This window comes from Euphorbia lathyris, chromosome 8 (genome assembly GCF_963576675.1).
Source record: "Euphorbia lathyris chromosome 8, ddEupLath1.1, whole genome shotgun sequence".
In the NCBI taxonomy this organism is placed as follows: domain Eukaryota; kingdom Viridiplantae; phylum Streptophyta; class Magnoliopsida; order Malpighiales; family Euphorbiaceae; genus Euphorbia; species Euphorbia lathyris.
Window position 1 is genome coordinate 70,328,722 of NC_088917.1, and position 18,738 is coordinate 70,347,459.

Sequence of the window (18,738 nt, forward strand, 5' to 3'; positions counted from 1 at the left end):
AATATAATACATATTTTAATTTTATTTATATAAGAAACTACAAAAATGTAAATCCGATTAATTTGAGATTAATCCCTAAAGATCATGTTTGCCTGACTAGCGGCTAACATTTTTTACAACCTTGATGTTGCCTTTTTGTTTTCACAAAACATATTTTTCATTTGATGTTATTCATATTTCTATAATATTATTACCGAAAAAATAAGGTTTTACTCCGTTCAAAATTACTATTTTTAATTTTTATTTAGTTATTTAGATTATTTTTTATTAATTTATATATTATAATTTTTTATTCTTATAATTTATTGTTGATTAGTTTAAGACATGTCAATATTAGACATTGTACATACTAATAGCAATAATTAATCAGCTAACTGCAATAACTAACAACAACAACAATAATTATTAACTAACAGTTCGAACTAAACATACCCTAAATATATAGTTTTCGACAAGAGACACATGGTTCATCTCATTCCACAACTTACAACTCAATATCAGTATAAATAGAGTAAACTAAGCTTGGGGTAAACAGATTCATTCATTTATAACTTTGTTTATTGATTGTGATGATCCTCCCGTTATTTCCATAAACTGATTTAAACATCAGACAACGGTTCCATTTTAACATTACTTCTATGCAGTTACAGATTGACACGTCGTCACGTATCAATGCTATGTGACGCAAACATAAAACCAAATTAACAGCAAATTAGATTCTGTTAGATCTGCAGTAAAAAAAAAAAAGGTATTGTAGAATTTTATAGATGAAATTTAAAAATGTACGTAAGAAAGAAATAAATACTATTAACACCGGAGTGCAGCTGGACGAACAATCTAATTAACTTTATCATTATATACAGTCGGTACTACAAATAACAGAAACACTAAAAACAAACCCCAAAAAAACCGATCAAATCGCACAGATCAGAAAAAAAAAAAAAAAATCGAAACCGATCGATAATGGAAGCATCAGATCACAACATAAACACAAACGATCTATACAAAGAATGCCTGAGAAATCACGCAGCAAGCTTAGGCAGTTACGCCACCGACGGTTGCGGAGAATTCACACTCGACGACACTACCGTTCCTTCCACACTCCACTGCGCCGCCTGCGGCTGCCACAGGAATTTCCACCGCAAGGTCACATACAGCAGTAGCCGGAGCGGGAGCCGGAGCCGGCACAGCATTGAGCCGGAAAACACGGTAGTAATGGAGATGATGGAGTACTCTGGCGGCGGCGGAAGCGGAGGAGGAAAGATGAAGAGGTTTAGAACGAAATTTAGCGGAGAACAGAAGGAGAAAATGCTGGAATTTGCGGAGAAATTAGGGTGGAAATTGGGGAGAAAAGATGAAGAAGATGAAGTAGAGAGATTTTGCAGAGGAGTTGGAGTAAGTAGACAAGTTTTTAAAGTTTGGATGCATAATCATAAAAATTCTTCATCTTCTTCTACTACTGGAAATGCTTCTTCTCTTACTACTGATCAGTAATTTTTATTTTATTTTTGGGAAAACAAAATAATTTATGGATGTATTTTAGATTTTATTTTTAAATTTTGGATATTTAATTCCATGGACTAATTTATTTTCCAAAAAAATAATTAAATCTGCTAAGGTGAATGTATCATTCTAAATTTTACTAATATTTTAACATCCTATTTATATTCTTCAAAAAGAAAAATCCATTTTATTTTTATTTTCATATTTAAGGCAGAAAAGACCTTTAGAAACAGAAGTTCTATACTTTTGGATCAATGTAACATTTTGTTTTTATCTTGCTACTCTAAATTGAAAATAACATTTTTTCTTTTATATTTCTATAATATGAACTTTTTCTTTCAAAAGAAAAAGCTTAATAAACAAAAAATATATAAATGAAATCTCAACTTGAATTAAATGATATAAATGACATAGTAAAAAATGTGTAACATTTTCAGAATGTGCATGCAACAGTTCAAGTAAAAAAAGTATATATATATATATATATATATATATATATATATATATATATATATATTTATTGAGAGGAAGAAATGACATTATGCTATATTTGTTCCATGAATATATATAAAACAGTTAAAAAAATTCACATTGCATGAAATATGAATAATTCAACTTTTAACTACAAACAAATCACTTTTTTTTTATTATATAACTTAATTTTTTGATTCGTCAAGTATATTGTACCGAGAGTATTATAAAATTTCTGCGTGTAAATGAAATCATTGCAGCTATATGGTCTGTTTGGTGGAACTGTCGTTTGCTGTTACGATTTGTTATTTGTTGTTTGAAAAAACGGGTTTCTTAAAAAGTAGAGATTCTCTGTTTTTGTAATACGTTACTTTTCAGATATGAAAGACAAACAGAATATGTCTAACCAAGCACTTAAATCTTTTTATTTAAAAGTGAAAAGATAAATAGGAGAAAGAAAATGAGTAACCAAACGTCTCTTAGTCACGATTTAGCATGTGTTAATGATGTAGTAATATTTGGATTAAAATTGGGTAGTTGCAAAATTGATATCTAAAAGCTGGTATTGTCTTGTTAATAAATATTGATGAAAGTGAAGTCATAAGCTACATGTTCTTGAATTGTCTATGGAGAATCAGGAAAATTTGAAATCTAGGGTTAAAATTAAATTCAGTATTTAATGTTATGGGTCCATCAAAATGCAACATCACCAAACTTTATAACATGTCAAAAAGTGGAAAATAACAAAAATTTGTGTGTCAAAACTAAAATAAAAAATTGAAGAAAAGATAAGAAGGGTAAGAACTGGGAGTAAATTGTAAATTTCATATTCTTAATTGAAATTCTTTTACATATTATTTTTAATGGATGATTTTCAGTCTCTTCACTAATTATCACTTCAAAATTTTGGTGCTTATTGTCAAAGAAACGTTTGACAATACATCTCCACACTCAAATGCTTTTTAGATTTTTTATTATGTGACAAAAATTTATTATTATTATCATTATTATTATTATTATGTGACAAATTCATTGATCCAAATATTTTGGAAATTAAATATGATCAAATAATAGATTAGAGTCGAATGATAAAATTTTAAATAGGTCAGGAGTTAAATAATATTTAAAAGGCAATCTTTTAATATAATTTGAAAGGTATATATATATATATATAAGCAATTTAAGGTATTATATATAAGCAACAATCAATACAAGTTTTTATAAAGGGAAGAAAAAATACTATAAGGTATTTGTTTACTCAATTTTCATCTCATGTTTGCATTTTCAGCCGTTATTTGTCTCTTCATAAATGAAAAGTAATTTTTTACAAAAGCAGAATTTTCAACAGCAAATCGTAATAATAAACAGTAAACTACATGTAAACCAAACGAACCCTATAAAAAGCAATACAAACCATAAAATGTACAAATAACACAACAAAGATATAAATCATATCATTCTCATAAGTCGAACACTGTTGAAAAACCGATGCAATCCATTTTTCATAATTTAGTCTTTTCTGATTCGGATCTAAGTCTTTTTTTTTGGCAACCACACAATCTATAGATCTATGAACAATATAAACTTTTTCGGCTCTTGCTAAGACCGAAAAAGTATAAATGGAAGAAGTATAACTAACAAATATAGATCTGACAGAAAAGAACTTCGATAAGGGACATAGATTTCAAATTAACAAGAAAATATAAATATGAAGCTAAAAACTAAAACTAAAGTATAGATGAGAGAGGGAATAATTTTTTTTTCTAAGGAAACATACTTAGAAGGTTAGAAACGAGGAAAATAAAGAGAAAAACGGACCCATGATAAATAACTTATTAGTTCATATATTTTTGGGTAATTAATTTATTAGTCCTTATATTTTGATAAAACTTATTGCTTAGTCCCTGTATTTTCAAAAACACATGGTAAAGTCTCTAACCTTTTTTCTCGATGAACTATTTAGTCCCTAACGTTTTTTTTCGGTGAACTGTTTAGTCTCTTCCGTTAGACTCCCATGAAGATTCTGTTAGTCAATTTAGATTTGTGTTCTTTTTTTCCTTTATTTTCCGTTCCTTTAAACTCTACTGCATCTGAAATCAACTTTGAGTGTTCTTCTTCTTGATTTTCTTCTTAATCGTTCAAATTCGTAAGCATTGGGTTTGTTCTTTTTCTTGTTCTCCATACAAATAGTTTTTTCTTCTAAATTGGATTTCATCTTCTGAAATTTAAAGATAAATAGTAAAAGGTAATTTAACCATTTCTGAATTCATAAACGGTAAAAAATCTAACAAACAGACGGAAGGACTAAACAGTTCACTGAGAAAAAGGTTAGGAACCTTACCATATGTTTTTAAAAATATAAGGACTGTTTTGTCAAAATATAAGAACTAATAAATTAATTACTCTATATTTTTTAGTGTAATACACTTTTTAGTTTTTATAGTTTAATAATATAATATATAATTATTAATTTTTTGTTGTATTCAATAGTTTAGTGCTTTATATATTTGAATTATTAAATAGTTTTGTTTTTTTATAAATAATTAAAATGTGGAATATATAAAAATTAAAGTTATTACTGTATTTGTTTTTTTTTTTTAATTATTGAGTATAAAAGATATATTTTCTGCGGATGGAGTTGCAAATCATTACTCCTAAACTCTTTTCAAAGAAAACTCAAGTATTATGCTGACTTTTCCTTCACTTGAGTCAAGTATACAATTTGTAGTCATAGTACCTGAACCCTAGTGATGTCATGCAGCTATGAGTTTCGTGGATACCGGTATTAACCGAACCCTAGGATAACGACAAGTACGGGGTTTGCAGATGTAGTATTACCCGAAATTTGAGGATGACAACTGATACGGTTCACGAGTATCTGGTACTACTTAAATCATGTATAAAAGGGTTTGAGACGAGAATAAGATTTATAAAAAAAAAAAAATTGTGACGTGTATGGGTTCACACCCCCATAATACCCACTATCGGTGTACGATCAATATGGATAAAAAATAAAAAGAAAATGAAAAGTAACAAAATTTAAGTATATTTTTACTTTATGATAATTTGAGTTATTTAGAATTTTAAGTTGAATTTTGAATTTATTTGTTAATTATTTTATTTATATAAATTTATGGAATGTATGTTTCATTGAATTTGTAAATTTTATTTATTCATTTGTTGATTCGTAACGGGTATGAGTATTCAGAAATTAAATAAGGCAAGAATGAAGTTCAGAAATGTATATATGTTAGGTAATGAGATGGAATGAGTAGTTCCAATAATAAACGGGCGTAAGGGTCTATCCGCTACCATTCCCTACCAGATCTTGTATAAAAAGGGTTGGGATGAGAATGAAATTTAAAAAAATTATACGTGACGAACATGAGATGGGAATGGGGATACCCCAAGGGTATCCCGTACCTGCCATATATTTGGTAATTTCTATTTTTATTCTCATGAAGGTTAATGAATGCATAATTAAAAAATGAAGAAAAAATTGAATAATTTCAATACAAAATATTTGATTATTTATATTTGTTATTAAATTCTATATTATGTTAATTAGAACTTAAATTATTTTATAAAATTTGTGGAATATTAAGTTTAAGTACGTTTCGTTAAATTTATGATCGTTTATTATTTAATTTATATATTTAAATGGGTAAAGGTAGACACGAGTATCCGTGATTCGTGAATTACATAGAACGAGAAGGAAATTAGTATCGTGTATCCGTTAAAGTACCGGGATGAGACAAATAGTTCCAAATATAAGAGTAAAATACAAATACGGTATTATCCCGCGGGTACACTTTCCGTTGTCATCTTGAACTGCAAGAGACCCGATCAATAATAATAAAAAAAAGACCCATAATATATCACTTCACAAAAGAGAATAAATATTAAAAGATAATTAAGATTGGTTTGAGTGGTTAATGGCCTCAAGTCGTTTAAACAAGATCTTGAATTCGACTCGCATAAAACTTTAATTGGAAGAGGATCCACCTAAAGAATGTCTCTCGATCCGAGAAATTAGACAACTATAAAATTATCCATTAAATTTGCTAATTTTGTGTTAATGAGAGTTGTTAAGTTGGTTTAAATGATGTCTCCCATTTTAGCATCAAATTCATAGATAATCTGACTCATTTTGTGGTCAACTAAATGCATCCAACTCTAAGTACATGAACCTTTCTCATTTTGTACCTTCTAATTAACTAACACATTTAATCTAGGCTTAACTCTCTAGCTACCATGTGACCATATTACTACTCATTTAATAATAATAATAATAATAATAACCAATCATACCATCTCTAAAAACACATTATTATTCATTAAATTTGGTTTGAGTGGTTAAAGGTCCCAAGTCGCTTAAACTAGAGATCTCGTATTCGAATTCTAGTATATACATAAAATTTTAATCGGAAAAGAATCCACTTAAAATGTGAGAAATTGGGCAAACTATAAAAAAAATACGTTATCACATCATTCAATTTTCATTATATTTATAGTTGGGTAACTCAATTCTAGATTTACAAACTATTATATTCATTTTGCACTTATTTTCGTTATGATCCTTAAACTGTAAAACCGAATATTATAAGTCCTAAACTTTACATTTTACTAACATAACGACTCCTTTTAAAATTGATCAATATGATCAATTATAGAACTATTAGAAATGATATTCTCAACAAATTTAATTCTTCAATAATTTTTTAGTTTTATTTAAATGTTGTTTTGTTGGAAGAGGGAAATTGGATGTTTAAAAATTGTGATTTGAAAAAATTAAAAAAACGGTCGTTTCATGAGAAATATGATTCTAAACAACTTTAATTTTTTTTTTCCATTTTGAGGTCATCATTGATTATTTTGACATAGTCAAGTTCAAGTATCAAAATATCATTACTTATCAATGAGATAATAATTCGATTAAATTTTAATACAAATTGGATTTGGAGAATGCAACAATGTATAGACCAAGTAAATTCTAATCATGGCACTTAAATTTTATCCTCTTTCACATTTTGATATCTAAACTTCATTTTTGCATAAGAAAAAAATAAGATGGTTGTACAATATAGTACTTATGACCTGCTATAATCGGTTAACTATTAATAAGGTTGATGGATACGCAATTAAGGGTTCGTTCTTCCACTACAATCAACATCAACATATTCCAACAGTGATGAGTGATATATTTATATATGGTTTTAATTAATTAAGTGAGAGAGAATGGTGTTGTTGTATTGGAAACACAACAAACAATTTTAATTTTGTATCTAAAAATGTAGATAGACAAAGCTTGGTTGGAAAATCTATTATGATTAATGTACCTGCTAACACAATCAGACATTTACAGACAGTTATGACCTCAACCCAGTCAAACTTAACTGGTCTAAATAAATAAATCAATACTAGCTTCTATTAATTATTTAATTATGTTTATTTAATCTTAAGAACTTTGTACTTGAGTCTGAAACTATATTATTAAATGATTGACAAATCAATAACTGTTAATTAATTGAGATTCAACATAGTATATTAAACTTATTGTATAGACTGACAATAAGAAATTAATGATCGATTTGGTTTATTGTTCATATTTGTTATTTGTTGTTTGTTATTATTAATAGCTTATAGCCGTTAGTTGATTTTTCTGTTAAAAACAACTATTTCAAAATTTTAGTAAAACACTTTATACCTACCATTTAGAATTAAAATATAGAAAGTAGTTCGAAAAATAGAACCAAACGGATACTAAATATGCACAACACGTTCATAATTTAGTAACGCTGTTATGTCGTACACCATGTTAATGATAAAATTGTTCTTGGATGACACCATTAAACTATTTTTGTACTTATGAATAATTTTTTGAAATTTATATTTTTAAGTTTTTGTGTTTAATAAAATTATGTATTACAAGATTATTCTTCCCCATTATGTTTCCACTGGTGTGACAAATTACAGTTGGAGTTGAATTAATTAGTTGATATTTTTTTTGGGATTATAATTAGTTGATATTTGAAGCTTATAAATTAGAGAAAATAAAATAAACTTTGTGTTTGTTGGATTTGTAAACACAGTTAATGTGGTTTAAAAGTTTACAAACATGGATCTATAGTTTGTGTAGTTTATAAACTCACTCATTTCGTCAAAAATCATTATCACAACTATTTATTCTAAAAAAAGAGCGATAGGGAACAATTAAAAAGAGTGAATTTGTAAATTATCAAAATTACAAAAGGAGAGACTAAGAACACAATAATCACCATCAACCCTTACAAATAATCAAACACTAATCCAAGTTGCACAGACCATGGAAGGTTGGAAATGATAAGGCAACGATGGAACACCAAAAGCCGTTGGAAACGGTGATGCCACATGTTAGGAGATTGGTCACCAGAATTTGAAGATCAGACGGTCGGTGGAAGAAGAAGCTTGTGGGAGGGATGATGAGACTAAGTCTTTGGAACACGAGGTCCAAACTGTCTGTTCACATGGCAGATAATAATGTTGATGCTGAAAGAAACAATCCAGAAATTCTGCTCACAATGCAGAAAATAAATTATGGAATCTCAATACAGAAACTCAAAACAAAAGTCAAAACAAGTCTCTGATACCATATCATAGAACCAATTGAACTAAAAGCTTAACTATATGTAAGCATGGTATGAGACTTGTAAGTATGTGTTTGCTAGGTATGAGTTTCATCTCCCTCTATGTATATATATATATATATATATGCGTATTTATAACAAGTTAAAATATGTCAATGGAATATCTTAGTCTATATGGTATCTCATGGATTTCTCTCTATTTCCATGGGCTGTAACATGGTGTCCAAGCCTCTTGGAGCAAATGGTTGAGGGTTCGAGTCCTGACAACCTTATCAATTTGTGGAATTAAAAACACATGATGCGGTAGGTCTATGTTATACACGCTGTAAGCCCATACGATTGAAAATTCTAAAAGTTAAATTTGTTTAGTACTACATTTTCTATTTTCCAAAATTAATGTTTTCATAGCTCTCTTTTCTAATCAGACAATATTTAAATGTTATTAAAACTAAAAAGTTGAAGAAATATCATCAAGTTTTAGAATTTTTTATTTTGGATCATCAACCGTCAAATTAATAGTGTCAACCTTAAAATCTTTAGTTTTATTCATAGTTATCAAAATGGGACCGATCATAGAACCGGAAAAGACAAAAGGTTAAGAGTTATAGGTTCAACCGAGATTCACAATATCCTATAAATTACAATATTTTTTATTCACATTTAACTTTATAATATAGTAAAATATTTTATTTTTAGAAAAATAGTAAAAGATTAACATTCTCTTATAAGAAGTATACTAAACAAAATATTTTTTTAATATCCATTAATAATTTTTAGAGATAAAAAATTTATAAATTAAAAATATAATCAAATTGGAATAATGATTGGTTCCAGTTGAACCGGTCAGTCCGATTCGATTCTTACAATATGGTTTTGCTAATGACAAAAAAAAAAAAAAAACCCCTCAGTTCTCTTTTTGAAAAAGAAAAACCATAAACACTCATTTATTTGTAGATAGTGAACCACATACATTACATTTAAAAAAAAATTCATATGTATATATTATGTATATGTATATGGTGGGTTACCTAGCAATTTGAAATATGATAAGACAAAGCATTCCCCACCTCTTATAAATGCCATTAATTCTTTTGGTCGATTCACCTCCCATCAAAATTGAATAATTATAAATTTTGTGAAGAAACACAAATTGAATAGTTTTTCATTAAATAATTCCAAACCTACATACTCCACATATTCTTTATTTATGATTATGCCACTTTGGATTGGGCTTTATGTGTATGGAACTAATTACAAACTTTACATTCTTGTTTGGGATTTTTCTTTGACAATCCAAAACCTTTCTACTCTAAATCCTTTTTGGGCTTCTTTAGACTTCAAATATGCAACATGCATTACCAAATAAAACAAACAGCTGGAATTTAATTTGGAATCTGAAGGTAAGAAGCGGATCCTTTCAAGCATTGGGACCAATACCGATATCTCTGATAAATACAAATCGAATCAACTGGAATTTAATTTGGAACCTGAAGGTAGCACCAAAAATTAAGAATTGTCTATGGAGAATATTTACTAACTGTTTACCAACGCTAAACAACCTTGCATCCCGCCATAGCTCTCTTCCTAATTGCTGCCCCATTTGTGGCGCATTTGGAAAAAATGAATTTCATGTTTTCATCGGGTGTCCACGGACGTATCAAGTTTGACAAAAAAAATTCCAAGATAATCGAATGGATCAAATTACCAGCTTCATTCAGTGGTGTATCAGTCTCCTTGAAGATGCAACGAGTGATTGTAATCGTATCGCAATGATATGTTGGCAATTATGAAAGGCGCGAAATGACAAAGTATGGAACGATAAGCTTCGCACCCCTGAGGAAATATGTCATTCGGCAGCAACAGAACTTGTGGCTTGACAGGCTGCACATAATTGTCATCCGAGTCAGGCTACTCCATATTCAAATGCTCAGAGTAAGTGGAAAAAGCCCAACGTCGGCAGCTTCATATGCAATGTTGATGCAGGCTTTGATAGCCAAAATAATTTCTGTTCATATGGTTTTCTTCTACGAGATCACCAAGGACGATGTTTTGCAGCTCGTATGGGCTATCTTGCAGATACAGTTAATCCTCCCTTGGCAGAGGCTATGGCGATCCGCGAAGCGTTATCATGGGTCAAGGATTTCAATCTAGGACACGTCGAATTTCAATCTGATTGTTTGGCGGTGGTTCGAGATATTCAACATCAAAACATTCGATTATCATAGGAGAGGGCTCTTGTGAGAACCATTTCCTAGGTGAGAACTCACCTTAGGTGAGAACCACCCAAAACTACGTAGTTTTGGGTAAGGAAATTTAAAAAAAACACTGCTGTCTAGGGGGATCAAACCTGGGACATCTATACTCCACACTACTTACCACTGAGCCAATTATCTTTCTTATGTACTATGTGTCGCGCTGCTTAATATATTACGACCCTTTTAGCTTCCATTGTTTAATATTTGATGCATGCACTTATTAATATCAATTAAATGTGCATAATAATAAATTATTAATAAAAAAGAAATATGCATAATAATGAATTATTAATAGAAAAAAAATGCAAAAACATGCTCTAATTTCTTATTTATTTAATTCCTCTATATTTTTGTAATTTATATTTTAAAATGTTAAGGACGATGTTCTAAATATTGTTACATATATTCTAAACTTTATAATTTGTGTTCTAAAAATTAAGTATAATGTTTAAAAAAATAGTAAATATATAGACCATTTTTACATTTGTTCTATAATATAATTTATAACACTTATATTCTAAATAACATAATGTATGTTCTAAAAAACATAACGCATGTTCTAAAGTTTATATTTTGTGTTCGAAAAATTAAGTATAATGTTCTAAAAAAATCAGTAGATATCTCGATCGGTTTTTCATTTGTTCTATAATATAATTTATAACTCATGTTCGAAAAAACATAACACGTGTTCTAAAAAACATAACGTATGTTCTAAAAAATATTTCGTACGTTCTAAACTTCATAGTTCGTGTTTTAAAAGTTAAAATATATGTTCTAACGTTTGTTTTAAAAAATATATAGTTTGTGTCCCAAAAATTAAGTATAATGTTCTAAAAAAATCAGTAGATATTTCGATCGTTTTTTCACTTGTTCTATAATATAATTTATAACTCATGTTCCAAAAAACATAACACGTGTTCTAAAAAACATAACGTATGTTCTAAAAAATATGTCGTACGTTCTAACTTCATAGTTCGTGTTTTAAAAGTTAAAATATATGTTATAACGTATGTTTTAAAAAATATATAGTTTGTGTTCTAAAAATTAAGTATAATATTCTAAAAAATCAGTAGATATCTGGATCGTTTTTTTCATTTGTTCTATAATATAATTTATAATTCATGTTCGAAAAAACATAACACATGTTCTAAAAAACATAACGTATGTTCTAAAAAATATGTCGTACGTTCTAAACTTCATAGTTCGTGTTTTAAAAGTTAAAATATATGTCCTAACGTATGTTTAAAAAAATATATTTTCCTATGTAACATAAATTACAAAAATATAAAGAAATTAAATAAATAAGAAATTAGAGCATGTTTTTGTATTTTTTTTATTAATAATTCATTATTATGCATATTTCTCTTTTTTTCTATTAATAATTCATTATTATGCACATTTCCTTTTTTCTATTAATAATTCATTATTATGCATATTTAATCGATATTAATAAGTGCATGTGTCAAATATTAAACAAAAAAACAATAGAAGCTAAAAGGGAGATGGTATATTAATCAGCGCGCAAATATAATATACAAAAAGAGCAATTGACTCAGTGGTAAACAACATGAAGTGTAGATGAACAGGTCCTAGCTTTGAACTTCCTAATAAGCAGCATCATTTTTTTCTTAATTTTCCTACTCAAAACTACGTAGTTTTGGATGTAGTTTTGGGTGGTTCTCACCTAAGGTGAGTTCTCACTTAGGGGAGGGTTCTCACTTGATCCCTCCCCTATATATATATATATATAAAGTTCAGAAATTTTATCAAACTATAAAAACCAAACAAAAAATAAATTAAATTGGATAAAATTAGGTGAAATTGACTTCAATAAAATGAAATTATTGAATTATATTGACTGAAATTGGGTTATGACTAAAAAAATGCAAGGTATGAACAGTTTGATATAAGTACGAAGTAAGTGTGTTGCAAATGTTAAAAGAAAATAGTATATTCTACTATTCTTGATGACGTGTTTCATATTGAGTAAATATACAGAAAAGGAGTCTAGAGGTTGGATCAAATTATAAAAATTAAACAAAAAATATAAACAATGTATATCATGTGAACGCATATGAAATGAAAATGAGCAAAATTGGATAAAAGTAACTACAATTGAATGAAATTGAGTTATATTGACTGAAATTGGGTTAAAGTGACTAAAATATACCAAAAAAATGCAAATTATGAGTCATTTGATACAATTAAATAGTAAGTATGTCGCCTTAGGGTATACCTCGAAACTCTGCCATTCTATTCATCAAGTCCTTTTTATATGAGTCAACATACATAAAAAGAGTCCACATATTCATTCAAACTACAAAATTCAATAAAAGATAAATAATACATATCATACGAAAAGTGTCTTAAAAAGTTTATGAAAATGACTGAAATTACTTGAAATTGGTAAATTTGGTTAAAATTGACGGAAACAAAAAAAATTAAAAAAGTAAAGGGAAAAAATGGTGATTGTTATCAGATGAAAATAGATTAAATTGACTCGAAAATTTATTAATATTAATTTTATGAATGTACTATATGTACATATAATTGTCAAGGCCCATAATTCGAGGCCTTTGCACAAAAGCCCAAAAGGCCTAATTTGCATAATCTGTTCTGCATAATCTTTTAAAAAAAAATCAAATCATCTTATACTAAATAATCTTTTAAAAAAAATCAATTTGCATTCAATCTTTAAAATAATTGTAATTTGGCACTAATTATTCAGTGGGATGAAGAATCTACGTTCAATTACAGGTAAGGTGCAAATCACCCATAAGAGCATCTCCAAGAGAGTGAGGGAGGAACTCGGCTTACTTACCATAAATGCATCCTAAGGGAAAGTTTCTGAGCTGAGTTAATAGACAGTGACAGTACAACAAAATAAAACAATAGCACTATACGCTCCCTACGCGCCCCCATACAGCGAAAAGAAAGCGCATTCCACACAACTTAATCTTAATAAAAACATTGATAGGGAAAGCAGTAACAGAGAGATTGAGATTGAGTGCTAAAGTTTTCTTTCTGGTCCCCGGAAAAATGTGGGTAATCCCGTGGATTTGCAACCGGGGACCTTGCAGGATTTCTTTAAGAGAGTGACCTGGAAGATTAAGGTTTTCTCGTGTCGATCCATTGTGAGGAGCCGGCTAGTGGACTTTTTTTTCAAAAGACGCTCTATGGCCGGGTAAAAGAGCCTATGAAGGTAGTTCTATGGGTACTTGCTGAGCATTTACCTAAACCTTTGATTTGTTGTGCTAATCTTTGTGTAAACGTAAACCCTTGGTTCAGTTCACAGGGTATATACCTATTAATCAGACCCGGTAAAACTTCCTTAATGGTGCCCACACAGGTCACTATCCTCTGGAGGGGAATAGTAACTTTGTAATCTTCTTGGCCCAGAGTTCCAAGGAGCTTACTACCGGGAAGGAATAAAAAAGGGTTGATGGATGAAGCGATGAAAGATAAGTGGGACTTTGAAGCAAGGCCGGCATGGGCTACGTGATCCCCTAATACCTTCCACAATTCTTATATCGATCTTGGTTCGGCGGGTCACTGTCGTCATCGAAGAGGCCAGTCTGTTCTGTCTACCAGTCAGTAGCTAACCTCAACTCGTAACTTTCTTTATTCCAACTCCAAGAGGTCTCTTGGTTGGCCGTAGTTTAAAAAATAAGTTCACTTCATTCTTAAACTATGGAGCGACGCCCACAAGATGAATGCTTAGTCTATAGTTGCAAAAATAGGTAAGTAAATAGAGAGCGGTCTCCTTGGAAGGCCCTGATACACACACATCTTTCTACGAAGCGAAGGCCAAGACGCCTCACTCTCCTCTTCTTTCCCTTAACCTGGTAAAAGAACTTCATTTCAAAAAGATCTTCTCCCTTGTTTTTCCCTCTTCCTATGATCTTGACCTGCAAAGTGATTTCCGAAAGCTCCCACTATGACTAAAAATCTCCCAATAGGCCACGTAGCCGCTTATATTTATTATAATAAAGTAAGTAGGATGGAGCGAAAGCTCCTCGACCAGACGGGAGAGGCGACCAAAGGAAGCTGATTCACCTTCTCTCCTCCGTTACAACATAGGTCGTTCCAATCCAATCCTAAAATATTCCAAAACTGAAGTCAAGGAGAAAGGTCCAATTAAAATGCTTAGGACTGAAAGAAATATGATCCTATAAAAGGAACTATTATCATATCATAGATCGGAGAGCTAATTTGATATCTCACGAATGCAGTGATCAAGCATCAGGCGGGAATGTATTGCTACCTCTTCCTCCCTCCACCATTCTATAAGCAAATGCTTGCGGGTAGGATTTCTCTCCAGAACCATCTTAGACTCCGAGTTCTTCTAACTGATGACAAGTATATCTAACTCTAAAAGACCTCGCAACTTGAAGGCTTAGGCACCTTGCTTCAGCTGCTTTCCTTATTTCCTTACTTAACTTGCCTCACTGGCTAGATACCTTCTAGATACTTGACTTGAATGTGAAGGGATAAAAAGTACGTACTTGCTGCTTGAGAGCTTTCCCACTTTCAACTGAGGCGTAAACTGTCCCCCTCCCCTATAGCTAAACCATTCCTACCCAAAACTTGAAGTTGAGCTACTTCCCCCCGCCATTAAAGCTTATCAGGGTAGCGATTCTATGCCTGACTCCATAACTCGTATTAGAAGGAGAAGTGCTCATCAAAAAGCGGATTACGCTCTTTCCATAGGGGATCCCACTAATCTCAAATTAGTGCCTGGGTCGTCTTGGGATACCCGGTCAAGGGGTCGTAGCGTGCCAAGCCAGTACGGTACCAATGCTTTCTTTCTACTAAGAACCATCCCCTCGCTCAGTCCAATGGGTTCTCTATCTTTACTATTGGTTTTCATTCCCCCTTGAACTTTTCCATTAGTGCTTTGCTTGAAAAAGCAAAGAAGGATTGATTCCCAGAAACCCTACGAAAAAGGTATTCCATAGCTTATCTAAGAAAGAAAGAACCTGGCTTTACTAACCATCGAACTCCTCTTTCACTTGTGATGGTTCATCTTCCTGCCCTTGAAAAACCTCACGGTTTGCTGTGAAAAAGAATGGGTTCGGGTGTAAAGGAAGAGCTGCTAGTAACAAGTGAGGGAAAGAACCTCTAAGAGCTGATTCAAGTGCTTGCATCCACTAGATCATCGTTCACCCGCATCGCTGCCAAATAAGTAGCCTCTCTCTTCTTATCAGCTGTTACAGCGGATATTCCGACATTTATTTATCCATTACAACTCTACTCTAATCTAAGCAACCGATATTGCGATATGAGTCTGGCAGTAGCCTTTTTTTCAAGCAGGGCTTTTCGGAATCGAACTTAGCGATCCTGGGAAGGGCAAAGAGAACTACCTTTTCTCCCTCGGATCGGAGTAGGCTTTGTAAGAGTTGGGTGCCCGTCTTACCGTAAGTTGGAGATGTGGCCACCTTCGAACTACTTCTATCTTCCCCAGGCGAAAAGTATGCTTCTCGGAACTGATCCGATCTTACCCGGGACCCTTAATTGCCTATTCGATAAGCTTTTTTCTATCTGTAATCCGCCATATAGTAGCATACCCGAGCAGCCCCTTTTCCCATCTATTTTGGCGTGGAAAGCATAGATCATAGGATCTGTCCATCTAAGAGTTGTCTGTTACCTCCGCCTGTCCTCTAGGGTTGGGGATGTCTCCTCTACGGAGAAGTGCTAAAGCTTTGTCTTACCCAGGTGAGAAGTATGCTTCTGGGAACTTGAACCTCCCCGGGACAAGCAATTCTGTGCCTCTTCCCCGGCTTTAGACCGAACATTCTGTGCCTCTTACCCGGGACCAACAATTAAATGTTGTGCCTATGAAATAAGCTATACCTTACCTGTGTGTAAGAACCCATGGGCTTACCTTCACTGGGTCTTATCCCATCTTTTTGAGTTCTACGAACCAATTTTATCTTTCTTTCTCTTCAATCTCTTATTACCGTAGGGAAACTTAGATGATATTGAGAACGAAGACATGAAGAACGTGCATAGAACGAACACATGAAGAACGTGCATACTCAATGGTAAGAGTTTGATGGGCGAGCTATAGAAGACCGAAGGGACCCGAAGGGCGAGCAATCCATCCCGAAGAAAGAAGAAGAAATGAAATATCGTATAGAAGAGAAGAAAAGCTTGATCGAGCGTGAAGTCCCTGCTTTCTTTCCCTTTCGAAAAGCCAACGCCCAAAGGTGCTCTATTGAGCCGGTCACCGTCTGGTAGAGTAGAAACGGAAGTAGCGGACTGATCGCTTGAGAAAGTAGCAATTGATTTGCTTAACACAGGAGATTCGATTGCTTTACGTTGGTCAACAACCAACTCATTTTCTATTCTCGAAGTCTTTCTTCGAAAAAGAAGTCTTTTCCGGGGAAGAGAGTCAGAAGACAGCAAGACATTTATAGCTAGTGGTGGACGAGTTGATTGACTATCTTAGTCCCTTCCTCGGGCAAGAATCTAACATAAGGCAAATCCGCATTCAACACTTCTTTGAAGCCCCAGTGGTACAGCAGAATTGGCAACTAAATCGACGTGACGAAGCGAAGAGTTTCATCTGGTTTGCTTGGTAACACTGGAGAGATTAGACGAGTGAGAAAATAGATAGGCTAGCTAAAGACTCAGAAATGGCATCAACATCACCTCCGTTCTCAAGAACTCCATTCTCGTAACTCCGGTCTATGTATCGGCATTTAAACCCTTGTTACCTCGAAAAAAGAATTGATAATTTTTTGATACAGGACCCCATCCTTAGATCACCGGTTTTCTTTCACAGTTCCACGGTTATAAGTTTCTAATATTGCAATCTAGCCATAGACGATAAGATGGAGTCTTGGCATCCGAAAGGGAACTCTAATAATAGAGTAGTAGCCTAAAATTTTCTCCGCCATCGAAGAGCTTCTTGCTCTCTAGGCTTGAAGGCTCTCTAGGCTTGAAGGCTCTCTAGGCTTGAAGGCGGCAATCTAGCTTCCATTGAAACGAAGGTTTGCAGACGCTCGACCATTAGGGAGAGGTTTGAACTCAGTCCCTCGAGCAACGGGAGAGGAAGATGAGCTCCTTGATTTGTGCGCCGAGACTAGGTTGGCAGGGAGTAGCGGGTCTGGTTCCGCTTACAACCTTGCCTACTTCGGGGCTAAGCCGAGTAGAAGACGAAGCAACTAGCTCAACAGAAAGCGGGTAAGCAGATCTTGTAGCGGGATTGGCTAACTTGAACTGCTTTGTCAACCGAAACAGCTTAAACAGCTTACTTTCTTTGTTCATTTTTCATGCTTTCTTGCCTAGTTGACAAAGAGGAGAGGCAGTTTGAATTTAACTATATCCTGCAAGGACGTCAAAAGCAGTTCAATCAAGCAAATGTTTTCAAGCCAGTGATCAAGCTTAGTAAAATAATGATTTTAGCTGAAAAGCTCCTTCTAAGGCTAGCCATAAAGTGAAAGAGTACTGGGCGCAGGCGAGCTAACAGTCTAGGGTTAGTTATACCATTAATAGCGTGTCTAACGAGTCTATCCGTATAAGTCTCAGAGGAGTCGAGCTACTTCGTTCCTTCCCTTGCAGGCATTTCGTACCTGGGGCAAGCTCCATTTCAACCAATGCCAGTCTTTGTTATTCTCCCTTACCTTAGGACTAGAATAGAACCAAGCTAGCTTGGCAAAGAATTGAATGTTTACGCTACACTTCTTCCTGCTTAGATCTTGTCGACCGAAGAAGGTGAAGATCACCTAGTTTGATATTAAGAATATCATAAGAGAAGAGAAAGCTTTCTAGCCTGAAGTCTGTTTACGTTCGAAGTAACGAATAAAGTCTGAGCGAGTCTGGTCAAGAGTAAGGAAGTAACGAATTAAAGTAAGTCAACCTTACCTTCTAGACAGAGG

The 18,738-nt window shown here is 32.5% G+C and overlaps 1 protein-coding gene across 1 annotated transcript; it reads left to right on the top strand.

Moving 5' to 3' along the window:
- Positions 1-868: 868 nt before the first annotated feature.
- LOC136203659 (zinc-finger homeodomain protein 8-like) lies at positions 869-1,609 on the top strand. Its single transcript, XM_065994862.1, has one exon. It carries the CDS (start codon positions 964-966, stop codon positions 1,492-1,494), a length of 531 nt encoding a protein of 176 aa, XP_065850934.1. The 5' UTR covers positions 869-963; the 3' UTR covers positions 1,495-1,609.
- The last annotated feature ends 17,129 nt before the right edge of the window (positions 1,610-18,738 follow it).